Source organism: Littorina saxatilis, linkage group LG1 (assembly GCF_037325665.1).
Source record: "Littorina saxatilis isolate snail1 linkage group LG1, US_GU_Lsax_2.0, whole genome shotgun sequence".
Lineage (NCBI taxonomy): Eukaryota > Metazoa > Mollusca > Gastropoda > Littorinimorpha > Littorinidae > Littorina > Littorina saxatilis.
The window spans coordinates 103,375,042-103,403,019 of NC_090245.1; the positions used below are offsets into that span (position 1 = coordinate 103,375,042).

General features: G+C 51.2%; 1 protein-coding gene and 2 non-coding genes across 3 annotated transcripts in view; all 3 read left to right on the top strand.

Moving 5' to 3' along the window:
- LOC138958004 (uncharacterized) overlaps positions 1-27,978 on the top strand; it is a 292,556-nt gene that overhangs the window by 207,919 nt on the left and 56,659 nt on the right. The window contains exons 93-101 of the mRNA XM_070329034.1: positions 747-802; positions 1,819-1,969; positions 2,916-3,048; positions 5,130-5,466; positions 6,084-6,229; positions 14,546-14,729; positions 15,061-15,128; positions 15,472-15,801; positions 18,115-18,284. Of these exons, the coding sequence (XP_070185135.1) occupies positions 747-802; positions 1,819-1,969; positions 2,916-3,048; positions 5,130-5,466; positions 6,084-6,229; positions 14,546-14,729; positions 15,061-15,128; positions 15,472-15,801; positions 18,115-18,284 (1,575 nt within the window). The remainder of the gene's footprint in view (positions 1-746; positions 803-1,818; positions 1,970-2,915; positions 3,049-5,129; positions 5,467-6,083; positions 6,230-14,545; positions 14,730-15,060; positions 15,129-15,471; positions 15,802-18,114; positions 18,285-27,978) is intronic.
- LOC138951372 (5S ribosomal RNA) lies at positions 7,945-8,063 on the top strand. The gene has a single exon (XR_011451106.1). It is a non-coding gene; the product is annotated as a 5S ribosomal RNA (ribosomal RNA).
- On the top strand, positions 20,209-20,327 carry LOC138951290 (5S ribosomal RNA). The gene has a single exon (XR_011451095.1). It is a non-coding gene; the product is annotated as a 5S ribosomal RNA (ribosomal RNA).

The following is a 27,978-nucleotide window of genomic DNA, read 5'->3' on the forward strand; positions in this document are numbered from 1 at the left end:
CTGGGCACTGATAAGAACATGTGTGTGTTGCAGATGTGCCTGGGCACTGATAAGAACATGTTGTGTGTGTTGCAGATGTGCCTGGGCACTGATAAGAACATGTTGTGTGTGTTGCAGATGTGCCTGGGCACTGATAAGAACATGTTGTGTGTGTTGCAGATGTGCCTGGGCACTGATAAGAACATGTGTGTGTTGCAGATGTGCCTGGGCACTGATAAGAACATGTGTGTGTTGCAGATGTGCCTGGGCACTGATAAGAACATGTGTGTGTTTTGCACATGTGCCTGGGCACTGATAAGAACATGTTGTGTGTGTTGCAGATGTGCCTGGGCACTGATAAGAACATGTGTGTGTTGCAGATGTGCCTGGGCACTGATAAGAACATGTGTGTGTGTGTTGCAGATGTGCCTGGGCACTGATAAGAACATTTGTGCGTTGCAGATGTGCCTGGGCACTGATAAGAACATGTGTGTGTTGCAGATGTGCCTGGGCACTGATAAGAACATGTGTGTGTGTTGCAGATGTGCCTGGGCACTGATAAGAACATGTGTGTGTTGCAGATGTGCCTGGGCACAGATAAGAACATGTTGTGTGTGTTGCAGATGTGCCTGGGCACAGATAAGAACATGTTGTGTGTTTTGCAGATGTGCCTGGGCACACAGATGTGCCTGGGCACAAATAAGAACATGTTGTGTGTGTTGCAGATGTGCCTGGGCACAGATAAGAACATGTTGTGTGTGTTGCAGATGTGCCTGGGCAAGAACATGTTGTGTGTGTTGCAGATGTGCCTGGGCACTGATAAGTACATGTGTGTGTTGCAGATGTGCCTGGGCACTGATAAGAACATGTTGTGTGTGTGTTGCAGATGTGCCTGGGCACTGATAAGAACATGTTAATTGTGTGTGTTGCAGATGTGCCTGGGCACAGATAAGAACATGTGTGTGTTGCAGATGTGCCTGGGCACTGATAAGAACATGTTGTGTGTGTGTTGCAGATGTGCCTGGGCACTGATAAGAACATGTTGTGTGTGTTGCAGATGTGCCTGGGCACTGATAAGAACATGTTGTGTGTGTTGCAGATGTGCCTGGGCACAGATAAGAACATGTTGTGTGTGTTGCAGATGTGCCTGGGCACTGATAAGAACATGTGTGTGTTGCAGATGTGCCTGGGCACTGATAAGAACATGTTGTGTGTGTTGCAGATGTGCCTGGGCACTGATAAGAACATGTGTGTGTTGCGGATGTGCCTGCGCACAGATAAGAACATGTGTGTGTTGCAGATGTGCCTGGGCACTGATAAGAACATGTGTGTGTGTGTGTTGCAGATGTGCCTGGGCACTGATAAGAACATGTTGTGCGTGTTGCAGATGTGCCTGGGCACTGATAAGAACATGTTGTGTGTGTGTTGCAGATGTGCCTGGGCACTGATAAGAACATGTTGTGTGTGTTGCAGATGTGCCTGGGCACTGATAAGAACATGTGTGTGTTGCAGATGTGCCTGGGCACTGATAAGAACATGTTGTGTGTGTTGCAGATGTGCCTGGGCACTGATAAGAACATGTGTGTGTTGCAGATGTGTCTGGGCACTGATAAGAACATGTGTGTGTTGCAGATGTGCATGGGCACTGATAAGAACATGTTGTGCGTGTTGCAGATGTGCCTGGGCACTGATAAGAACATGTTGTGTGTGTTGCAGATGCGTCTGGGCACTGATAAGAACATGTTGTGTGTGTTGCAGATGTGCCTGGGCACTGATAAGAACATGTGTGTGTTGCAGATGTGTCTGGGCACTGATAAGAGCATGTTGTGTGTGTTGCAGATGTGCCTGCTCCTCCTACACTGACCCTGATCAGATCTGCAACGCTTCTTGCCGAGCAAACACAGGGCCCAGGGTCCAGATGGAGCTGAATTCTGATGGCACAGTGTCTCTGAAGATCACCGACCAAGTGACCGGTACTACCACAACCACTGTGAGTGTGTGTGTGTGTGTGTGTGTGTGTGTGTGTGTGTGTGTGTGAAGATCACTGACTAAGTGACCTGTACCACCACAACCACTGTGAGTGTTTTTGTTTGCATGTGTGTCTATGTGTGTGTGTCTCTGAAGATCACCGACCAAGTGACCGGTACTACCACAACCACTGTGAGGTTTTGTTTGCGTGTGTGAGTGTGTGTGTGTGTGTGTGTGTGTGTGTGTGTGTGTGTGTGTGTGTGTGTGTGTGTGTGTGTGTGTGTGTGTGAAGATCACTGACCCAGTGACCGGTACCACCACAACCACTGTGAGTGTTTTTGTTTGCGTGTATGTCTATGTGTGTGTGCATGTCTCTGAAGATCACCGACCAAGTGACCGGTACTACCACAACCACTGTGAGTGTTTTTGTTTGTGTGTGTGTGTGTGTGTGTGTGTGTGTGTGTGTGTGTGTGTGTGTGTATGAAGATCACCGACCAAGTGACCGGTACTACCACAACCACTGTGAGTGTTTTTGTTTGTGTGTGTGTGTGTGTGTGTGTGTGTGTGTGTGTTGAGATCACTGACCAAGTGACCGGTACTACCGTACTACCACAACCACTGTGAGGTGTGTGTGTGTGTGTGTGTGAAATGCATCTGGTTTGAGGGCTCCATGTGTGTGTGTGTGTGTGAAATGCATCTGCTTTGAGGGCTCATCTGTGTGTGTGTGTGTGTGTGTGTTAAAATGCATCTGCTTTGAGGGCTCTGTGCGTGTGTGTGTGTGTGTGAAATGCATCTGCTTTGAGGGCTCTGTGCGTGTGTGTGTGTGTGAAATGCATCTTCTTTGAGGGCTCTGTGCGTGTGTGTGTGTGTGTGTGTGTGAAAATGCATCTGCTTTCAGGGCTCTGTACTAGCAGTACTGGACTGATCTAATATAATTCAGATTGTAATGAAAATGCATGTGTTTGCAGACACTGACAGATATCATCGGCCCCAGCGAGACCACCACTGGCTCGTCAGATGTCTTTGTTGTCAATTTCTACGAAGATGTCATCACTGCTTCAGTGTTTGCTTCTGCTGCTGATGCCCTTAGCGAGATTCAGTGTAAGATTGACTCTGTAGCACAATTATTGTAAGATGGATAGAACATTTGCAGCAACATTTTAGGCAAAACTGGATGATATTTTGTTGTGATGCCCTTAGCGAGATTCAGTGTAAGATTGACTCTGTAGCACAATTATTGTAAGATGGATAGAACATTTGCAGCAACATTTTAGGCAAAACTGGATGATATTTTGTTGTGAATTCGTGTGAGATTTGTGGAGACTTTTGGACAGGAATTTTGGATAGGATTTGTAGAGACCATGGAAAATAAGAAATTCCTCCGAGGTAGGAAAAACACCCCCGTCCTTAGCATTCTCACTGCCACCAACTGAGCAGGCACTGCTAACAAGTGTGGTTATTTCCCTTTGACCATTAATATGTCCCTCTATAAGTCCTTGTAGAATCTTAATCCACCAATAACTCCCTAACCGTGTGTTTGACTGGTCCCAATTTTTGTAAGGACCGTCTCAGGAATGTATAGAACCTGTTCACCAAGTTTGGTGACGATCGGTCCGTTCATTCTTGAGATCTATATGCGAACACAAACAAACAAACACATCGAGCGAAACCTATACACACCCCTATACCTATACCTAAGCCTCAGATGAATTGGGTGAAGTCAACTTTGCGAAATCTACTTAACAATGCTTGCTGCACTAAGGCCAAAAAAAAAAAGGTCTGTTTACGGTAACCCGACCGACCCTATTTTTTTCGCGCGACCCTAGACTTTTTTTTGGCATTTGGGAAAAAAAAATAATAAAAAAATCTTTTGGGTTTTTTTGCAAAATAACGTAAAAATATGGTTTTTTGAAAAAAAAAAAAATAATAAAAAATAAAAAAAATCCCGACGTACCGACCCTATTTTTTTGGCCTATGTTACTGTAAACAGACCTTTTTTTTTTTTTTTGCCTAAGCTTTGGCACTTGTGAAGTCTTTGTGACTTTGGGCTCAGTTAAAGACAGCCTTTGTGCTGTTTTCAATGAGGATTTGAAGGGATGGGTGTTTTAAATCTTTGCACTGCTCAATGTGAGATTATTGTCGAACGTCATGGAACAATTAGATTTTCTTCTTTTCTTTTTACATTTAGTCAAGTTTTGACTAAATATTTTAACATCGAGGGGGAATCGAAACGAGGGTCGTGGTGTATGTGCGTGTGTGCGTGTGTGTGTGTGTGTAGAGCGATTCAGACTAAACTACTGGACCGATCTTTATGAAATTTGACATGAGAGTTCCTGGGTATGAAATCCCCGAACGTTTTTTTCATTTTTTTGATAAATGTCTTTGATGACGTCATATCCGGCTTTTCGTGAAAGTTGAGGCGACACTGTCACGCCCTCATTTTTCAACCAAATGGGTTGAAATTTTGGTCAAGTAATCTTCGACGAAGCCCGGACTTCGGTATTGCATTTCAGCTTGGTGGCTTAAAAATTAATTAATGACTTTGGTCATTAAAAATCTGAAAATTGTAAAAAAAAATAAAAATTTATAAAACGATCCAAATTTACGTTTATCTTATTCTCCATCATTTGCTGATTCCAAAAACATATAAATATGTTATATTCGGATTAAAAACAAGCTCTGAAAATTAAATATATAAAAATTATTATCAAAATTAAATTGTCCAAATCAATTTAAAAACACTTTCATCTTATTCCTTGTCGGTTCCTGATTCCAAAAACATATAGATATGATATGTTTGGATTAAAAACACGCTCAGAAAGTTAAAACAAAGAGAGGTACAGAAAAGCGTGCTATCCTTCTTAGCGCAACTACTACCCCGCTCTTCTTGTCAATTTCACTGCCTTTGCCATGAGCGGTGGACTGACGATGCTACGAGTATACGGTCTTGCTGAAAAATGGCATTGCGTTCAGTTTCATTCTGTGAGTTCAACAGATACTTGACTCAATATTGTATTTTCGCCTTACGCGACTTGTTGTTTATTCATTTCTTACTGCTGGGTCGATATATCTGTGAACATCACATTTTGTTTTGTCAATAATTAATCATTCCAACAACATACCTTTCTTGTTTTTTTATTCTTTATTTTTTTAAATTATTATTAATTTTTTTACGTCAACAGATGACCTGCAGACTTTGCAGTCAACACCAGTGACTGGCCGCAGACGACTGCTGGCGACGACAGTGCCCAACAACCAGATCTCAAACCCAGCCCTGTGCCTGGAGCTGAACCAGATGGTCCTCTTCAAGGTCACCATCAACTCCACCGACCGCGCCTCCAGCAACTACCCTGTCTACGTCGTCAACCATCTCTACAACTCCAACCCCACCTTTGACTACGGGTCGTTCACGCAGCTGGCGTATTACATTGCCAACACCAACGTTTCCGTTTCGTCCTTCGTTCACGTCTTCACTACTGCTGGGACCTACGTCTTCCAGGATGCCCAGGACTCCAGCCTGTGAGTTCATACACTTCTTCTTCTTCTTCTTTGTTCATGGGCTGAAACTCCCATGTTCACTCATGTTTTTTGCACGAGTGGACTATTATGTGTATGACAGTTGTTACCCTGTCATTCAGGCAGCATATAAGCTGATTTGGGGGGAAGCATGCTGGGTATTTTCTTGTTTCTATAACCCACCGAACTCTGACATGGATTACATTACCTTCTTTTATGGGGGGGGAGGGGGGGGGGCGTTCATATGAAGTGAATTTCTCCGTTTAAGACCTACAATACCCCGAGAAAATCTGGTATTCAAAAAGAAGTCTTACAGACGTTATGAACAAAAAATATGAGAAAACAGGGTCTTGGAAATGTGGAGGGTCTTAAAAGGGAGGTAGAGTCTTCTATCAGGTTGGGTAAGTAGGGAGAAAGTCTTCTAAAGGTGGTCTTAAGGGGGGTGGGGGGGGGGGATTCGAAGACGACTCGTGTAAGCATATGTGCTTTATAGATAAAATAATGGGTAACTTCTGGTTGAAAAGAAACAATTTGGAACATGTTTCAGTTTACCACCGAATGCATCAAAGAGCAAAGTAGATAGTATGATAAAGATTTGTAACTGCATTACTTGTCCTCAGGGATGTGATCATTGAAGTGAAGCCGAGCGGATCCACCTGCCCTACCTCCTCCTCCGTCACGTCATCGTCGCCTAGCAACCTGGCCCTGCTGGGGGTCTACAAAACTGATGTGTCCAACGAGGAGCCTGACTGGGGTCTGATTGTTGGTACGTGGATTGGAGTTTTATTTACTGTATCATCCCAATGCTGGAAAATTTGGGTCGCTTCCTCCCAGTTAAATTTGGGTCGCTTCCTCCCAGTTAAATTTGGGTCGCTTCCTCCCAGTTAAATTTGGGTCGCTTCCTCCCAGTTAAATTTGGGTCGCTTCCTCCCAGTTAAATTTGGGTCGCTTCCGCCCAGTTAAATTTGGGTCACTTCCTCCCAGTTAAAAGCTAGCAGCAACAAAAGGACTGAATACCGTCTCTGAGTCTACACATAAAGTTGACCCATGTCTGTCCTGGCCTGGATTGGAACCCGTGACCCTAGGATCACAAGTCTGAGTTACCCTAGGATCACAAGTCTGAGTTACCCTAGGATCACAAGTCTGAGTTACCCTAGGATCACAAGTCTGAGTTACCCTAGGATCACAAGTCTGAGTTACCCTAGGATCACAAGTCTGCGTTACCCTAGGATCACAAGTCTGAGTTACCCTAGGATCACAAGTCTGAGTTACCCTAGGATCACAAGTCTGAGTTACCCTAGGATCACAAGTCTGAGTTACCCTAGGATCACAAGTCTGAGTTACCCTAGGATCACAAGTCTGAGTTACCCTAGGATCACAAGTCTGAGTTACCCTAGGATCACAAGTCTGAGTTACCCGGTCGTCACAGGTCTTGTCAGCTTTTGAAGCTCAGGGTATTAAGTTGTAAAATGTAAAGTGTTTATAGAGGTTGTCAATATAACACTTACCTCGACAGTACTATTCTTGCACATTATCTATTATAGGCCGAAAAAATTGGACAAAACGCTGAGTGGGTACAATTATCTCCCATAACCATGCGCCACCGTGGATCCCAAGCACTGTCCGAGTGCTTCCCCCTTACAGGATGTAGGTGGCGCGTCCTCTTTCTTTTTTCGCGCGTGTCAGACCGGCTGTGTTTCTGCTACGCTCCCGGATTATTTTGGACTAAGAGGCTTCTTTTCTGTGTGGACTATCACCTGTTGGATTATTGTGTGTTATTCCACTTCTGGCTTGAGGCTACGTTGTGTTTCCTTCAACTTGTGCCTCCGTTTTTGTGTGGCGGACTCGGCGTGCCTCCCGTCCTACTTCGTGGTGACCGGTCGTCTGCTTCTCGTTTCGCCGCATTCACTTGAGTATTGACCTAAATTTTCTTTGAATTTTGTTAATTCTCGGTCTTTAAGGGTACGTACAGGGCGAGGTAGGATGTCTCGTCCTGTTTTGGGCTCTGGTTCTACGGAACCAGAGTCTGCCGGGGGCAACCCTTCTCCGGGCGCCCAGCGTCATGTTTTACGCACGGAGAAGGGGATCTTTCGGCGCTCCGACTCTCCCTCCCCAAACGCTTTGCGTTTGCGGCGAGGGAGGGCGGAGAAAGCCTGTTTGAGCAAGCTCAATGCGAGCTTGCTCAAACAGGCTGGGCTTGAGCCTGGGACTTCGGGCGGGGCTGCGCCGTCGAAGGTTCGGGGAAGGTCGAGGGGAAAGAAAAAGCTTCTTTCTCCTTCTCCTTCAGTGGAACAAGCTTCCCCCCCTTCGACGCCGTTGTCCGGCCCTCAGTCTCAGGCTTCAGCTCCTCCCGGTTTCAAGCCTGGGGGGAAGGTTTCCTTCTCCTCCCTGGCTCGAATCCGGGGGCAGGTCGATTCCCAACCCTCTTTGGGGGTTGGTGAATCCGATCTAGGGGCTACTGGAGAGACTCAGGTTTTGACAGCCAACGGCCATACCACGTTGTAAACACCGGTTCTCGTCCGACCACCGAAGTTAAGCAACGTCGGGCCCGGTTAGTACTTGGATGGGTGACCGCCTGGGAACACCGGGTGCAGTTGGCATTAAAATCTTCCTTTTCCGGTGCCTCTCCTGTGCCCTCCTCGGTTTCCACCGCTGTGGAAGCCAGGAGGGACACGGGTCCTCCTCTGAACTCCCTCGCTGGGTCGTCTGCTGCTGTTTCGACAGTAGTTTCGGCCTCCTGGGGGGGGGAGATCGGAGGAGATGACGGGGTCTCTGAATTCCCTCCCCGCTGGGGTTGGGATGCGAATTGACCCCGTTCAGGGCGGTCCTGTGGGGGCAGGGGTTTCAGGCTTCGTGCCTACGACCACTGCTACTACGGTTCCCTCTGACGTCCGTGTGACTGGTGGCTGTCCCTCTTGATAAGACGCTCCGGCCGACTAGTTACTGGACGTGGAGGTGTTCGACAGAACGTGGTACTTCTGTCGAATGGTCAGGGCGACGGGAACATTGTTTCTGTTGCTCAGACCGACACCTCCGACCGGACCGTCTTGACCCCACGCCATTCCTTAGCGTCTGGTGTTCGGGTGACGGATGGTCCGGACCAAGGGTCCGGAACGTTCCAGGCTTACGGGTCGGGATCGAACCGGACCCACGGGTCCCGACTGGACTTGACCTCCGGGTTTGGTCCGGACGGGACCCATGGTACGGGACCGTACCGGACCTTAGGGTCCGGTGCGGGACAGTACCTCTGGCCCTTGCCGGACCCCCGGACCTACGGGTCCGGATGGTACGGTACGGGACCAGTGGTTCGGTCGGGACCGGACCACCCGACCACCTCTGTTGGTCTGGGTGGTCTGGCACCGAACCGGAACACACCGGACCACCGGACCTACGGGTCCGGATGGTACGGTGCCGGACCAGTGGTCCGGTCGGGGCTGGACCACTCGACCACCTCTGTTGGTCCGGGTGGTCTGGCACCGAACCGGACCATGCCGGACCTACGGGTCCGGATGGTACGGTATGTCCACGTCCGACCGAGCCACCCGAACACTTTTGTGGGTACGGATGGTTCGGTACCGAACGGGACCTCCGGATGCTACGGGACCGGACCGAACCTACGGGTTCGGATGGTCCGGTACCGGACCAGTGGTCCGGTCCGAACCGGACCACCCGACCACCTCTGTTGGTCCGGATGGTCTGTCACCGAACCGGACCACCGGACCTACGGGTCCGGATGGTACGGTAGGTCCACGTCCGGACCGAACCACCCGAACACTTCTGTGGGTACGGATGGTTCGGTGCCGTACGGGACCTCCGGATGGTACGGGACCGGACCACAGGACCGGAACACCGGGCCACCCTATCGGATCGGTCCGGACCACCCGACCACCTCTGTTGGTCCGGATGGTCTGGCACCGAACCGGACCTACGGGTCCGGATGGTACGGTATGTCCACGTCCGGACCGAGCCGCCCGAACACTTCTGTGGGTACGGGTGGTTCGGTGCCGAACGGGACCTCCGGATGGTACCGGACCGGACCTACGGGTCTGGATGGTCCGGTACTGGACCGGTGGTCCGGACCGGACCACCCGACCACCTCTGTTGGTTCCGATGGTCTGGCACCGGACCACCGGACTTACGGGTCCGGATAGTGCGGTGTGTCCACGTCCGGACCGAACCACCCGAACACTTCTGTGGGTACGGATGGTTCGGTGCCGAACGGGACCTCCGGATGGTACGGGACCGGACCGGAACACCGGACCGGAACACCGGACCACCCTACCGGACCGGTCCGGACCACCCGACCACCTCTGTTGGTCCGGATGGTCTGGCACCGAACCGGACCTACGGGTCCGGATGGTACGGTACGTCCACGCCCGGACCGAGCCACCCGAACACTTCTGTGCGTACGGATGGTTCGGTGCCGAACAGGACCTCCGGATGGTACCGGACCTACGGGTCCGGATGGCCCGGTGCCGGACCACCCGACCACCTCTGTTGGTCTGGATGGTCTGGCACCGAACCGGACCATACCGGACCACGGGTCCGGATGGTACGGTATGTCCACGTCCGGACCTAACCACCCGAACACTTCTGTGGGTACGATGGTTCGGTGCCGAACGGGACCTCCGGATGGTCCGGCACCGGACTGGACCACCGGACCGGATCGGCACCCCCGACCGGACCGGACCGGACCATTTCTTTTCTGATCAGACCCGATGGGTTCCTGTTCAGTCTATAAATGGCGGGGGTTCGTTGGCTGGGCTGACCCAACAGTCGCAGGGTTGTTGTTTTTCTCCCCCTTCGGCTGCTGGAGACGTTTCGTCTTTGGGGCAGGGGTCTTCGCGGCCTCTTGCTTCTGTGGGCGTTTCTTCACAGCCTGCTTCATCGCTTTCGGCTCTTCCCCCTCAAGCTCCCTACACTCCTGCTTTTGAGGAGTTGTCGGGAAGTGAAGAGGAGAGCGAGTCGGAGGACGATAGGGAGGAGGATCAGGGTCGCCCTGAGGTTAACACTGATCCTCTACCCTTGCCGGTTTCTGATGGAACTTCCGAAGCTATGCTTCGTACTTTCCAACAGTACATGACAGACATCACGCGGCGTCTTGACGTCACGGATGCCTCTCTTAAGCGTCTGTCGTCTAGTGTTGACACACAGGACCTGGACCCGGGGTCTGAGGACGAGAGGCAGGAGGCTCGTCCTCGCACAGCTAGAAGGACGTTTGAACAGTTTCAGGACGTCCTTCCCTGAGACGCCCTCTCGTCCTTTGAGTCCGCTTCGGCCCGGGCGCGGGAGGCTCACGCCGCGTCTGCCGGCGGCTCGTTTTATGAACGATCCGTCCGCCGGCAATTCGCGTTCCACCCTAGTCTTAGTGCCACGGTGGAAGCGGCAGCACATCGCCTGAGGAGTACAGATTCACGTGCAAACGCGACCTATGTTCCTCGGGAGGACGCGGGTTCAGTGCCATGCTTTCCTTCGGGAGGCGCACCTCCACTGTTTCCTCGTGTCCAATCTGTTTCGTCCCTCCCTTTTCCCTTTGACTCTCGAACTCTCCCTTTCCAGACTTCGAGTGTTTAGGGTGGGGCTGACGGTGATGTGTTCGTTGGGGAGGTGCCTTCGGTCAAGAAGGTGGAACTGAGCTCTGCTTCGTTCCACAATCTTGAGGCCACCGTTTCTTCCACAGTCGAGGCCCAATCACAGGCCTTGACATGGATGAGCACGCTGTCCACACTGTTGGACCCTCCCGATCGGGCAGAGTCCGATTCCACTCGGGTCCTTGACACGGTTCGAGTGGATCGGGCTTTGCATGCCGTGCGATCGTGCGTGACGTCTGCGGCAGAATTGGCCATTGGAACACGGGTCCACTTTATTGGCCCTGTTCCGTGATCATTTTCTGCCTACTTCTATAGTGCCTCCGGATATGAGGAAGAGTCTGAGGAACACGTTTCCTCAGCCTTCTTCCCTCTTTCATCCGGACACTGTTCGTTCTGTGGTGGAGTCCACACGCCAGAGGAACACTGATTCTCTGATGGTTGGCCTCGCTGCTTCGGCGACGGCGGCGGGGAGTAAGAGAAGTGCTACAGTCACCTCCAGCTCCCAGCCTCAGAAGAAGAAGAAGAAGCCAGTTTCACTGCCTCCTTCTTCCTCCTCTTAGGCGCCTGTTGCGTTCCCAAGCAAGACGAAGGGTGCTCAGACAGGTAAGGGGAAGCAGCATCACCAGGGGGGGGGTCGCAAGCCTGCGCCTGCCCGCCAGCAGAATTTTCAGTGAGTCCCGGCCCTACGTTGACGCCCCCTCAAGTTGCCCCTCTTTTGTCCGTCGGTTCCCTTTTTCGGGCCCGCGGCATGTGGGGCAGACTGGTCTCCAACCAGTTTTTCTTGAGGGTGGTGTGGTCGGAGTTTTCTCTACCGCTGTCGTCACAACCTCCATTGTCCGCTCTACCCTGGACGTTCCCCCCTCCTCGAGACCCTGCCAGATGGCAGGCTCTTCAGGACGAGGTGAACTCGTTGGTCGAGAAGAAGGCGGTCTACCCCCTTTCTCAGCCTTCTCCGGGGTTCTGCTCCCGCCTGTTCACTGTCCCCAAAAAGGACGGCCGGTTCAGGCCGGTGTTGGACCTCTCCACCTTGAACTTGTACCTTCACAGGTGCAAGTTCAAGATGGAAACCCCTTTGTCGGTCCGGTTGGCCATCCGGCCAAACGATTGGGCCATGTCTGGGACCTCCAGGATGCTTACTTCCACATCCTGGTGGCCCCGGGGTACCGACATCTGCTCCGGTTCGTTTGGGAGGGCACAGTGTTCGAGTTTCGGGCCCTCCCATTCGGCCTGTCCTTGGCCCCTCTGATTTTCAACGGGGACAACAACACCACATGCTTAGCTTACCTTCGCCACCAGGGGGGCACCAATTCTCGGTCCCTCTACCTGTTGGCGGAGGAGATTCTGCTCTGGTGCCAGACCAATCAGGTCCGGATGTCAGTCCAGTTCGTTCCGGGGAAACTGAACGCCCTGGTCGACATTCTCAGTCGGGGCGATCAGGTTCTCTCCACAGAATGGACCATCGCTCACAACGTTCTACAGCGTCTGTGGGCAAGGTGGGACCGTCCTCTGATCGATCGGTTCGCAACTCGATTCAGCGCTCGGCTTCCCAGGTACGTCAGCCCCTTTCGAGACATGAATGCGTTCCACTTGGACGCATTCACTCTCTTGTGGAGGCTCCTCGATGCTTACGCCTATCCCCCGACATCTCTGATTCCGAGGGTGCTGGCAAAATATCTGCAGGAACGACCAAGACTGATTTTGGTCGCGCCTTACTGGCCAACAGCTCTGTGGTTTCCAGATCTTCGCGGTCTCACCCACGTAGACCCTCTACCTCTGGATCTGGACGGGGGAGGTCTGCTCCAGCCTCGATCATGCCTCCCTCATCCACGTCCAGAGAGTCTGTGCTTGACCGCATGGCTCTTGTGCGCTCCAAACTGCTTGCACTAGGATTGCACAAGAGTTCAGTAGAGTTTTCCTTGAACGCTAAGAGGCGATCAACTAATCAGCTCTACGACTTACGCTGGAGAGCTTGGGCCTCCTTCGCCTTGTCCAAGGGGATAAAGCCGCTTTATCCCTCAACACAGGACTTGGCCAACTTCCTGGTGGAAGTGTATCAAAAGAAGAGTCTTTCTTCTAAGACTCTTCTTGGATACAGATCTGCCATCGCTTCCACGATTGCGGCCGCTACTGGTCGCAGACCTGAACACTTGATCAGGTCCTCCCTCATCGCTAATGTCCTTTCGGGTATTAGCAATGCAGCGGTGTCTAAACCTCGGGTTTCATTTCCCAAGGGGGATGTCTTTCTGGTCCTCAAACTCCTGCGTAGCAATGAGTTTGAACCCCTGGCAGGCATCAGTATCAAGTTGCTGATTTTTAAGACTAATTGTTCCTCATCGCTTTAGCCACTTGCCGTAGACTCAGTGGTATTCAAGCTTTGAGTGGCCTGGACTTTGACATTGAGTTCACCACACAGCAGTGGTTGCCAGCATGGTCACGTCAGTCTAAGGTATGTTTCTTGGGTATATTTTCTTTTACGGTAGTACTGTTCGAAAATTGCCTGGGTATCTTAATCCTTGGATTTAAGTGATTTTGATTAAGGAGTTTAATACTCTACATATCACCCTCACACCACTCTGGTATTCTGTGCAAGAATAGTACTGTCGAGGTAAGTGTTATATTGACTGTAAGGCTTCTTTTTAAGCCTACTGTCTATATGATACTTACCGAGACAGTACTATTAGAGTTTCCCTCCCGCCTCCCCTCTTGATATGTTATGGGCTTTTTGAGGGTCTGCAGCTCATAAAGAAAGAGGACGCGCCACCTACATCCTGTAAGGGGGAAGCACTCGGACAGTGCTTGGGATCCACGGTGGCGCATGGTTATGGGAGATAATTGTACCCACTCAGCGTTTTGTCCAATTTTTTCGGCCTATAATAGATAATGTGCAAGAATAGTACTGTCTCGGTAAGTATCATATAGACAGTAGGCTTAAAAAGAAGCCTTACAATTGGCTTCCTTTGTGAATGATTTGTAGTGTCATTTATTAAATGTTTCATAAACTTACCCTTGTTGATTTTGAATAGGATCTCCTGGCATTGCTTTGAAACCAGGTTAAACACTGCAGTTCTTTCAGAATTATATGAGATCAAGAAAAAAAGACACGGAAACCAGCTCCGAAGGCTTCCCTACCTTTGCTGTAAACTTTTGTCATTTTCAATCAGATACTGAGTGTTTCAAGATTACCAGAAGATAAGAGTCATATATGTGTTGAAATCGTAGCCATGCAGATCATTATGGCAGACCAGCTCAGAAGGTTTTTTGCCTTAGACTTTTGGCTTTGTTTTTCAGATACTGAGTGTGTCAAACATACCAAAAGATAAGAGCCTTACAGGAGTGCAGCCTTACAGGAGTGCAGATCACTGTCAGTGTTTTATATTATTTTTCACCAGGTTTGAGTGTATCAAGCATACCAAAAGAGAAGAGCCTTACAGGTTCTGTTGTAACCCCAACAGTGCAGATCATTGTCATTGTTTTATATAATTGTTTACCAGGTATGCTGGCCTTTTTCGGAGCCTGTGTGGTGCTGCTGGTGGTGGCTGTGATTGTCTGGAAGCCGCGAGACTCCATCATCTATCCCATGAAGCGATGGAAGCCGCGATACCGCAGTCTGGGTGTGCCACCTCCCGTACCATCCTACATCAGATACGACGTTGACAACTGGCCTGATAAGATTGCGTAAGCTGATTTCATCATCATTTTTCTTTTAATTTGCTGGAATTTTTTATGTTTTTGTGTGTTTCATTTCTGTGTTAATGTTTCTAGTAAGAACAGAAATTTCTAAGTGTAACATTAATTTTTAAACACTATCTTTCTCCTACAGTAAAGGTGGAAAGATTGTTATGGGGTCAGAGTGGTGAACAATTATATCCAGAGAGGGGGAGAGTTTAGGCAGAAGCTTTGTTTAATGCGTACTAGTTGTGTCATAACCCCACATTGGTTTTCATATATAGCCCTCTTTATCTTCACGATTGCAAGCCCTGAAGTGTATGCCGTTTTTGCCTTTCAGTGATCCCGATGCATTAGGACCGCGCCCAGCTGTTGATGGAGCAGAAGCTGAAATTTACAAAGCGATGGGTAAATATTTTGCATTTTGCACAATATTTTGTTCTTGCTCTTTAGTTTTTATTTATATTTTTATTTATTTATTTTTTTATTTATTTTTTTAAATTTTTGTTATTCATTTAAAAAAATTTATTTTTTAGTGTTTGTCTGTCTTGCATGTCTGTCAACTTGTTTTTCTGTCTGCTTGTATTGAATTGAGCATCAAAACTAATGGACTGAACTTTTCGAATGACTATCCTAGCTTGTTCCACAACCTAAATGGCAGGATAAAAATGGTCATACCTGTAAGAAACGTGGGGAGTTTCAGCCCATGAATGAAGAAGAATGATCCGCAATGTTGATTTCCCCCCATCAGGTAAAAACGAGAACCAGGAGCTGGAGAACTTCAACGTGCGCGTGTTCTACGACAAGCTGGAGGACCAGAACCTCCACCTGGCCGCTCAGCTCGCTCGGCAGAAGGAAGACCTTGACGACTTCTACGGTCGCATCTCCTCTCAGAACGACGACCTCCGCAAACTGCTCAACGACCTCGACCCTGCCAAGCTGGAAGCCCTGGAGCGTAGAGAGGCGGCCATTGAGCGTGACGGTTTGCAGGGAGCAGCCGCCGTTGAGGGTGCGGGAGGACCGACGATTGTTAACGCTAACCTCAAGATGGGGGGTGCTGCTGGCAGGATGAAATACGGGGGTAAGCACGTACAGATGTTGATCAAAGTGTGTCTGTAGTACGTACAGATGTTGATCAAAGTGTGTCTGTAGTACGTACAGATGTTGATCAAAGTGTGTCTGTAGTACGTACAGATGTTGATCAAAGTGTGTCTGTAGTACGTACAGATGTTGATCAAAGTGTGTCTGTAGTACAGTGGAACCCCCTTTTAAAACCCCCCTAATACTTGTGTAATGACCGGCACGGTTGGCCTAGTGGTAAGGCGTCCGCCCCGTGATCGGGAGGTCGTGGGTTCGAACCCTGGCCGGGTCATACCTAAGACTTTAAAATTGGCAATCTAGTGGCTGCTCCGCCTGGCGTCTGGCATTATGGGGTTAGTGCTAGGACTGGTTGGTCCGGTGTCAGAATAATGTGACTGGGTGAGACATGAAGCCTGTGCTGCGACTTCTGTCTTGTGTGTGGCGCACGTTATATGTCAAAGCAGCACCGCCCTGATATGGCCCTTCGTGGTCGGCTGGGCGTTAAGCAAACAAACAAACAAACAAACTTGTGTAATTTTCCAACTGCGTAGGGCACGTAATATAAGCGTTCACTTGAGTTTGTGTCCCTATTCTTTCTCGTTTTATTATTGTTTTATGTTTAATTGAATAAAAACTTCTTAAAACCTTGTCCCCCCTCCCCACCCCACCCCCAACCATTTTCAGACCTCTCCTTTTTTAAGACCCTAGTTTTTAAGATTTTCTGCTCGCATTGAGTGGTTGTAAACAGAGCTAGGGTTGAGTGCATTGTGCTGGTGCACTGTATGCAGTATGCCAGTGAGAATTTGCAGGTTATGATAAAACTGCTATGTTCTTCAAACTTTGGTGTCACTTTGTATCCACTGGTTATCAACCACGACTAACTACAGTGGCCCCTGTCACGTGAAGCCCTTCTGATAAGAAGACATCTTCCCAATAAAGGAATCCTTTGTTTTGGGTCCCATGGTCGTTTTAACGTGACAGAAGTACAATGTATCCTTATTGTAAAAGAAGGCTCACACACGTACGCATGCACACACACACACAAACACACACCATGGAAACATTCTTGGCTAATACAAACAGTGTCCTCATCATGGGTACCACACGCACACACACAAACACACACCATGGAAACATTCTTGGCTAATACAAACAGTGTCCTCATCGTGGGTACCACACGCACACACACAAACACACACCATGGAAACATTCTTGGCTGATACGAACGGTGTCCTCATCGTGGGTACCACACGCACACACACAAACACACACCATGGAAACATTCTTGGCTGATACGAATGGTGTCCTCATCGTGGGTACCACACGCACACACACAAACACACACCATGGAAACATTCTTGGCTGATACGAACAGTGTCCTCATCGTGGGTACCACACGCACACACACAAACACACACCATGGAAACATTCTTGGCTGATACGAACAGTGTCCTCATCGTGGGTACCACACGCACACACACAAACACACACCATGGAAACATTCTTGGCTGATACGAACGGTGTCCTCACCGTGGGTACCACACGCACACACACAAACACACACCATGGAAACATTCTAGCTTGGCTGATACGAACGGTGTCCTCATCGTGGGTACCACACGCACACACACAAACACACACCATGGAAACATTCTTGGCTGATACGAACGGTGTCCTCATCGTGGGTACCACACGCACACACACAAACACACACCATGGAAACATTCTAGCTTGGCTGATACGAACGGTGTCCTCATCGTGGGTACCACACGCACACACACAAACACACACCATGGAAACATTCTAGCTTGGCTGATACGAACGGTGTCCTCATCATGGGTACCACACGCACACACACAAACACACACCATGGAAACATTCTAGCTTGGCTGATACGAACGGTGTCCTCATCGTGGGTACCACACGCACACACACAAACACACACCATGGAAACATTCTTGGCTGATACGAACAGTGTCCTCATCGTGGGTACCACACGCACACACACAAACACACACCATGGAAACATTCTTGGCTGATACGAACGGTGTCCTCATCGTGGGTACCTCTTTACATCTTTATGCTATCACTTCTTATCTCGGCAATCATCGTGGGTACCTCTTTACATCTTTATGCTATCACTTCTTATCTCGGCAACATTATCCTGCATTGTTGATTGTTGTTGATGAGCAAGAGTAGTCCCTCTCTGGACGAGGGCTGGTTGAAAAAAACTTGTTGGTATTGCTTATGCCACAACCCTCGTAAAAAAAATTTAATTTTATTTTTATCTTATTTGATGATCTCTTTTACCCAGCTGGAAACAGAGAAACAGAACTGATGGAAGCAGTGAAGCTCTTGCTGGACCGTCTGAACACAGGCAACGTTCCGCTGAGCAAGGAGGCCTGGGAGAAGCTGCAGCAAGAATCGCCTGCAGGCAACACCAGTAGCACCGTCAACATCATCCGCACCGGTGGCACTGGCCAGGTATGATGGATTTTTTAATTTAAATTTTGTTGTTGTTGTTTGTATGATGGATGTTGCTTTCTTCCTTTCAAGCACCTAGCCAATGGAACACACTACCTCTCCCCCTCCGTCAACAACAGTCCCTCGAATCATTCAAATCTGCACTCAAGACATTCCTTTTTTCCAAATAATCCATGCATTCTACACTGCCCACCCCCATCCCACCCTGAATAACTGTACATATTTAATGGTTGATGGTGTGTGTTTGTTAGTGACTTTAAGTCTCCGTGTGTGTGAATGAGTGTATGTGCGCCTTGAGTCGCCTGTTGGTGAGATATGTGCGCGTTACGAATATTCGTATTATTATTATTATCATTTTATAGACAAGAGTGGAATCATAATGGTTGAGTTCCGTGGAACCCCCCTTTTAAGACCTCCAAAAATCTTAGAAGATCAGGTCTTAAAAAGGAGTGAGTCTTAAAATGGGGGTACATTTGCAGAGGTTATGAACAGAATGTCTGAAAAAACAGGGTCTTAAAAAGGAGTGAGTCTTAAAATGGGGGTGCATTTGCAGAGGTTATGAACAGAATGTCTGAAAAAACAGGGTCTTAAAAGGGAGGGAGTCTTAAATCGGGGGGGGGGGGGGGGGGGTCTAAAAGGCGGGTTCCACTGTTGCTTGAATTTCCTGTGAGTACGACCACCATGGGTGAGAGGTTGATAATTGTGTTGGTTTGATGGCCTGTGAGAACGACCACCATGGTTGAGAGTTTGATAATTGTGTTGGTTTGATGGCCTGTGAGAACGACCACCATGGTTGAGAGTTTGATAATTGTGTTGGTTTGATGGCCTGTGAGAACGACCACCATGGTTGAGAGGTTCTGTCATATGAGCGTTGATGCGTTGAGCTGTCGTTATGCGCCATACATGGCCCAGCGCATCCGGCTTCAGCGTGTTTGTCAATATAACACTTACCTCGACAGTACTATTCTTGCACATTATCTATTATAGGCCGAAAAAATTGGACAAAACGCTGAGTGGGTACAATTATCTCCCATAACCATGCGCCACCGTGGATCCCAAGCACTGTCCGAGTGCTTCCCCCTTACAGGATGTAGGTGGCGCGTCCTCTTTCTTTTTTCGCGCGTGTCAGACCGGCTGTGTTTCTGCTACGCTCCCGGATTATTTTGGACTAAGAGGCTTCTTTTCTGTGTGGACTATCACCTGTTGGATTATTGTGTGTTATTCCACTTCTGGCTTGAGGCTACGTTGTGTTTCCTTCAACTTGTGCCTCCGTTTTTGTGTGGCGGACTCGGCGTGCCTCCCGTCCTACTTCGTGGTGACCGGTCGTCTGCTTCTCGTTTCGCCGCATTCACTTGAGTATTGACCTAAATTTTCTTTGAATTTTGTTAATTCTCGGTCTTTAAGGGTACGTACAGGGCGAGGTAGGATGTCTCGTCCTGTTTTGGGCTCTGGTTCTACGGAACCAGAGTCTGCCGGGGGCAACCCTTCTCCGGGCGCCCAGCGTTATGTTTTACGCACGGAGAAGGGGATCTTTCGGCGCTCCGACTCTCCCTCCCCAAACGCTTTGCGTTTGCGGCGAGGGAGGGCGGAGAAAGCCTGTTTGAGCAAGCTCAATGCGAGCTTGCTCAAACAGGCTGGGCTTGAGCCTGGGACTTCGGGCGGGGCTGCGCCGTCGAAGGTTCGGGGAAGGTCGAGGGGAAAGAAAAAGCTTCTTTCTCCTTCTCCTTCAGTGGAACAGGCTTCCCCCCCTTCGACGCCGTTGTCCGGCCCTCAGTCTCAGGCTTCAGCTCCTCCCGGTTTCAAGCCTGGGGGGAAGGTTTCCTTCTCCTCCCTGGCTCGAATCCGGGGGCAGGTCGATTCCCAACCCTCTTTGGGGGTTGGTGAATCCGATCTAGGGGCCACTGGAGAGACTCAGGTTTTGACAGCCAACGGCCATACCACGTTGAAAACACCGGTTCTCGTCCGACCACCGAAGTTAAGCAACGTCGGGCCCGGTTAGTACTTGGATGGGTGACCGCCTGGGAACACCGGGTGCAGTTGGCATTAAAATCTTCCTTTTCCGGTGCCTCTCCTGTGCCCTCCTCGGTTTCCACCGCTGTGGAAGCCAGGAGGGACACGGGTCCTCCTCTGAACTCCCTCGCTGGGTCGTCTGCTGCTGTTTCGACAGTAGTTTCGGCCTCCTGGGGGGGGAGATCGGAGGAGATGACGGGGTCTCTGAATTCCCTCCCCGCTGGGGTTGGGATGCGAATTGACCCCGTTCAGGGCGGTCCTGTGGGGGCAGGGGTTTCAGGCTTCGTGCCTACGACCACTGCTACTACGGTTCCCTCTGACGTCCGTGTGACTGGTGGCTGTCCCTCTTGTTAAGACGCTCCGGCCGACTAGTTACTGGACGTGGAGGTGTTCGACAGAACGTGGTACTTCTGTCGAATGGTCAGGGCGACGGGAACATTGTTTCTGTTGCTCAGACCGACACCTCCGACCGGACCGTCTTGACCCCACGCCATTCCTTAGCGTCTGGTGTTCGGGTGACGGATGGTCCGGACCAAGGGTCCGGAACGTTCCAGGCTTACGGGTCGGGATCGAACCGGACCCACGGGTCCCGACTGGACTTGACCTCCGGGTTTGGTCCGGACGGGACCCATGGTACGGGACCGTACCGGACCTTAGGGTCCGGTACGGGACAGTACCTCTGGCCCTTGCCGGACCCCCGGACCTACGGGTCCGGATGGTACGGTACGGGACCAGTGGTTCGGTCGGGACCGGACCACCCGACCACCTCTGTTGGTCTGGGTGGTCTGGCACCGAACCGGAACACACCGGACCACCGGACCTACGGGTCCGGATGGTACGGTACCGGACCAGTGGTCCGGTCGGGGCCGGACCACTCGACCACCTCTGTTGGTCCGGGTGGTCTGGCACCGAACCGGACCATGCCGGACCTACGGGTCCGGATGGTACGGTATGTCCACGTCCGACCGAGCCACCCGAACACTTCTGTGGGTACGGATGGTTCGGTACCGAACGGGACCTCCGGATGCTACGGGACCGGACCGAACCTACGGGTTCGGATGGTCCGGTACCGGACCAGTGGTCCGGTCCGAACCGGACCACCCGACCACCTCTGTTGGTCCGGATGGTCTGTCACCGAACCGGACCATACCGGACCACCGGACCTACGGGTCCGGATGGTACGGTAGGTCCACGTCCGGACCGAACCACCCGAACACTTCTGTGGGTACGGATGGTTCGGTGCCGTACGGGACCTCCGGATGGTACGGGACCGGACCACAGGACCAGAACATCGGACCACCCTATCGGATCGGTCCGGACCACCCGACCACCTCTGTTGGTCCGGATGGTCTGGCACCGAACCGGACCTACGGGTCCGGATGGTACGGTATGTCCACGTCCGGACCGAGCCACCCGAACACTTCTGTGGGTACGGGTGGTTCGGTGCCGAACGGGACCTCCGGATGGTACGGGACCGGACCGGACCTACGGGTCTGGATGGTCCGGTACTGGACCGGTGGTCCGGTCCGGACCGGACCACCCGACCACCTCTGTTGGTCCGGATGGTCTGGCACCGGACCACCGGACTTAGGGGTCCGGATGGTGCGGTGTGTCCACGTCCGGACCGAACCACCCGAACACTTCTGTGGGTACGGATGGTTCGGTGCCGAACGGGACCTCCGGATGGTACGGGACCGGACCGGAACACCGGACCACCCTACCGGACCACCCTACCGGACCGGTCCGGACCACCCGACCACCTCTGTTGGTCCGGATGGTCTGGCACCGAACCGGACCTACGGGTCCGGATGGTAGGTACGTCCACGCCCGGACCGAGCCACCCGAACACTTCTGTGCGTACGATGGTTCGGTGCCGAACAGGACCTCCGGATGGTACCGGACCTACGGGTCCGGACCTACGGGTCCGGATGGCCCGGTGCCGGACCACCCGACCACCTCTGTTGGTCTGGATGGTCTGGCACCGAACCGGACCATACCGGACCACGGGTCCGGATGGTACGGTATGTCCACGTCCGGACCTAACCACCCGAACACTTCTATGGGTACGATGGTTCGGTGCCGAACGGGACCTCCGGATGGTCCGGCACCGGACCGGAACACCGGACCACCCTACCGGACCGGATCGGCACCCCCGACCGGACCGGACCATTTCTTTTCTGATCAGACCCGATGGGTTCCTGTTCAGTCTATAAATGGCGGGGGTTCGTTGGCTGGGCTGACCCAACAGTCGCAGGGTTGTTGTTTTTCTCCCCCTTCGGCTGCTGGAGACGTTTCGTCTTTGGGGCAGGGGTCTTCGCGGCCTCTTGCTTCTGTGGGCGTTTCTTCACAGCCTGCTTCATCGCTTTCGGCTCTTCCCCCCCAAGCTCCCTACACTCCTGCTTTTGAGGAGTTGTCGGGAAGTGAAGAGGAGAGTGAGTCGGAGGACGATAGGGAGGAGGATCAGGGTCGCCCTGAGGTTAACACTGATCCGCTACCCTTGCCGGTTTCTGATGGAACTTCCGAAGCTATGCTTCGTACTTTCCAACAGTACATGACAGACATCACGCGGCGTCTTGACGTCACGGATGCCTCTCTTAAGCGTCTGTCGTCTAGTGTTGACACACAGGACCTGGACCCGGGGTCTGAGGACGAGAGGCAGGAGGCTCGTCCTCGCACAGCTAGAAGGACGTTTGAACAGTTTCAGGACGTCCTTCCCTGAGACGCCCTCTCGTCCTTTGAGTCCGCTTCGGCCCGGGTGCGGGAGGCTCACGCCGCGTCTGCCGGCGGCTCGTTTTATGAACGATCCGTCCGCCGGCAATTCGCGTTCCACCCTAGTCTTAGTGCCACGGTGGAAGCGGCAGCACATCGCCTGAGGAGTACAGATTCACGTGCTAACGCGACCTATGTTCCTCGGGAGGACGCGGGTTCAGTGCCATGCTTTCCTTCGGGAGGCGCACCTCCACTGTTTCCTCGTGTCCAATCTGTTTCGTCCCTCCCTTTTCCCTTTGACTCTCGAACTCTCCCTTTCCAGACTTCGAGTGTTTAGGGTGGGGCTGACGGTGATGTGTTCGTTGGGGAGGTGCCTTCGGTCAAGAAGGTGGAACTGAGCTCTGCTTCGTTCCACAATCTTGAGGCCACCGTTTCTTCCACAGTCGAGGCCCAATCACAGGCCTTGACATGGATGAGCACGCTGTCCACACTGTTGGACCCTCCCGATCGGGCAGAGTCCGATTCCACTCGGGTCCTTGACACGGTTCGAGTGGATCGGGCTTTGCATGCCGTGCGATCGTGCGTGACGTCTGCGGCAGAATTGGCCATTAGAACACGGGTCCACTTTATTGGCCCTGTTCCGTGATCATTTTCTGCCTACTTCTATAGTGCCTCCGGATATGAGGAAGAGTCTGAGGAACACGTTTCCTCAGCCTTCTTCCCTCTTTCATCCGGACACTGTCCGTTCTGTGGTGGAGTCTACACGTCAGAGGAACACTGATTCTCTGATGGTTGGCCTCGCTGCTTCGGCGACGGCGGCGGGGAGTAAGAGAAGTGCTACAGTCACCTCCAGCTCCCAGCCTCAGAAGAAGAAGAAGAAGCCAGTTTCACTGCCTCCTTCTTCCTCCTCTTAGGCGCCTGTTGCGTTCCCAAGCAAGACGAAGGGTGCTCAGACAGGTAAGGGGAAGCAGCACCACCAGGGGGGGTGGTCGCAAGCCTGCGCCTGCCCGCCAGCAGAATTTTCAGTGAGTCCCGGCCCTACGTTGACGCCCCTCAAGTTGCCCCTCTTTCGTCCGTCGGTTCCCTTTTTCGGGCCCGCGGCATGTGGGGCAGACTGGTCTCCAACCAGTTTTTCTTGAGGGTGGTGTGGTCGGGGTTTTCTCTACCGCTGTCGTCACAACCTCCATTGTCCGCTCTAACCTGGACGTTCCCCCCTCCTCGAGACCCTGCCAGATGGCAGGCTCTTCAGGACGAGGTGAACTCGTTGGTCGAGAAGAAGGCGGTCTACCCCCTTTCTCAGCCTTCTCCGGGGTTCTGCTCCCGCCTGTTCACCGTCCCCAAAAAGGACGGCCGGTTCAGGCCGGTGTTGGACCTCTCCACCTTGAACTTGTACCTTCACAGGTGCAAGTTCAAGATGGAAACCCCTTCGTCGGTCCGGTTGGCCATCCGGCCAAACGATTGGGCCATGTCTGGGACCTCCAGGATGCTTACTTCCACATCCTGGTGGCCCCGGGGTACCGACATCTGCTCCGGTTCGTTTGGGAGGGCACAGTGTTCGAGTTTCGGGCCCTCCCATTCGGCCTGTCCTTGGCCCCTCTGATTTTCAACGGGGACAACAACACCACATGCTTAGCTTACCTTCGCCACCAGGGGGGCACCAATTCTCGGTCCCTCTCCCTGTTGGCGGAGGAGATTCTGCTCTGGTGCCAGACCAATCAGGTCCGGATGTCAGTCCAGTTCGTTCCGGGGAAACTGAACGCCCTGGCCGACATTCTCAGTCGGGGCGATCAGGTTCTCTCCACAGAATGGACCATCGCTCACAACGTTCTACAGCGTCTGTGGGCAAGGTGGGACCGTCCTCTGATCGATCGGTTCGCAACTCGATTCAGCGCTCGGCTTCCCAGGTACGTCAGCCCCTTTCGAGACATGAATGCGTTCCACTTGGACGCATTCACTCTCTTGTGGAGGCTCCTCGATGCTTACGCCTATCCCCCGACATCTCTGATTCCGAGGGTGCTGGCAAAATATCTGCAGGAACGACCAAGACTGATTTTGGTCGCGCCTTACTGGCCAACAGCTCCGTGGTTTCCAGATCTTCGCGGTCTCACCCACGTAGACCCTCTACCTCTGGATCTGGACGGGGGAGGTCTGCTCCAGCCTCGATCATGCCTCCCTCATCCACGTCCAGAGAGTCTGTGCTTGACCGCATGGCTCTTGTGCGCTCCAAACTGCTTGCACTAGGATTGCACAAGAGTTCAGTAGAGTTTTCCTTGAACGCTAAGAGGCGATCAACTAATCAGCTCTACGACTTACGCTGGAGAGCTTGGGCCACCTTCGCCTTGTCCAAGGGGATAAAGCCGCTTTATCCCTCAACACAGGACTTGGCCAACTTCCTGGTGGAAGTGTATCAAAAGAAGAGTCTTTCTTCTAAGACTCTTCTTGGATACAGATCTGCCATCGCTTCCACGATTGCGGCCGCTACTGGTCGCAGATCTGAACACTTGATCAGGTCCTCCCTCATCGCTAATGTCCTTTCGGGTATTAGCAATGCAGCGGTGTCTAAACCTCGGGTTTCATTTCCCAAGGGGGATGTCTTTCTGGTCCTCAAACTCCTGCGTAGCAATGAGTTTGAACCCCTGGCAGGCATCAGTATCAAGTTGCTGATTTTTAAGACTAATTGTTCCTCATCGCTTTAGCCACTTGCCGTAGACTCAGTGGTATTCAAGCTTTGAGTGGCCTGGACTTTGACATTGAGTTCACCACACAGCAGTGGTGGCCAGCATGGTCACGTCAGTCTAAGATATGTTTCTTGGGTATATTTTCTTTTACGGTAGTACTGTTCGAAAATTGCCTGGGTATCTTAATCCTTGGATTTAAGTGATTTTGATTAAGGAGTTTAATACTCTACATATCACCCTCACACCACTCTGGTATTCTGTGCAAGAATAGTACTGTCGAGGTAAGTGTTATATTGACTGTAAGGCTTCTTTTTAAGCCTACTGTCTATATGATACTTACCGAGACAGTACTATTAGAGTTTCCCTCCCGCCTCCCCTCTTGATATGTTATGGGCTTTTTGAGGGTCTGCAGCTCATAAAGAAAGAGGACGCGCCACCTACATCCTGTAAGGGGGAAGCACTCGGACAGTGCTTGGGATCCACGGTGGCGCATGGTTATGGGAGATAATTGTACCCACTCAGCGTTTTGTCCAATTTTTTCGGCCTATAATAGATAATGTGCAAGAATAGTACTGTCTCGGTAAGTATCATATAGACAGTAGGCTTAAAAGGAGGCCTTACATTATATCGGAGTGGTCCTTCTCCTAGACTGGTGGCTTTACAGGGCTGTCGAGTCCAGTCTACCCGGCTATTTGGCCATAGCTGGCTGGTTTGTTTATCTGAGGTGACCTTCCCCAGGGCTAGAACTTAAGATGCGGCTCTTGGTCGCAAAATGCTCCCGTCATTGGAGACCTGGGGTATTTCTTGAGTGTAACAGTGCCACCTGTTACCCCGCCCCATCCTGTTGGAAGCACCGCCAGTTGGTCCGCGACTGCTTATTCGTCCTGGCAAGCCTGGCTTATTTCGCAGCTAACCTCCATATCTGAAGGCCATCTCACTATCCGCCACCTGTGAACGCGCCTGGTTGGGGGTGGTCGCCCCTACTGTCCCAGGGGTTGAGAGGTTGATAATTGTGTTGGTTTGATGGCCTGTGAGAACGACCACCATGGTTGAGAGGTTGATAATTGTGTTGGTTCGATGGCCTGTGAGAACGACCACCATGGTTGAGAGGTTGATAATTGTGTTGGTGTGATGGCCTGTGAGAACGACCACCATGGTTGAGAGTTTGATAATTGTGTTGGTTTGATGGCCTGTGAGAACGACCACCATGGGTGAGAGTTTGATAATTGTGTTGGTTTGATGGCCTGTGAGAACGACCACCATGGTTGAGAGTTTGATAATTGTGTTGGTTTGATGGCCTGTGAGAACGACCACCATGAGTGAGAGGTTGATGATTGTGTTGGTTTGATGGCCTGTGAGAACGACCACCATGGTTGAGAGTTTGATAATTGTGTTGGTTTGATGGCCTGTGAGAACGACCACCATGGTTGAGAGTTTGATAATTGTGTTGGTTTGATGGCCTGTGAGAACGACCACCATGGTTGAGAGTTTGATAATTGTGTTAGTTTGATGGCCTGTGAGAACGACCACCATGGTTGAGAGTTTGATAATTGTGTTGGTTTGATGGCCTGTGAGAACGACCACCATGGTTGAGAGTTTGATAATTGTGTTGGTTTGATGGCCTGTGAGAACGACCACCATGGTTGAGAGTTTGATAATTGTGTTGGTTTGATGGCCTGTGAGAACGACCACCATGGGTGAGAGGTTGATAATTGTGTTGGTTTGATGGCCTGTGAGAACGACCACCATGGTTGAGAGTTTGATAATTGTGTTGGTTTGATGGCCTGTGAGAACGACCACCATGGTTGAGAGTTTGATAATTGTGTTGGTTTGATGGCCTGTGAGAACGACCACCATGGGTGAGAGGTTGATAATTGTGTTGGTTTGATGGCCTGTGAGAACGACCACCATGGGTGAGAGGTTGATAATTGTGTTGGTTTGATGGCCTGTGAGAACGACCACCATGGGTGAGAGGTTGATAATTGTGTTGGTTTGATGGCCTGTGAGAACGACCACCATGGTTGAGAGTTTGATAATTGTGTTGGTTTGATGGCCTGTGAGAACGACCACCATGGGTGAGAGGTTGATAATTGTGTTGGTTTGATGGCCTGTGAGAACGACCACCATGGGTGAGAGGTTGATAATTGTGTTGGTTTGATAGCCTGTGAGAACGACCACCATGGGTGAGAGGTTGATAATTGTGTTGGTTTGATGGCCTGTGAGAACGACCACCATGGTTGAGAGTTTGATAATTGTGTTGGTTTGATGGCCTGTGAGAACGACCACCATGGGTGAGA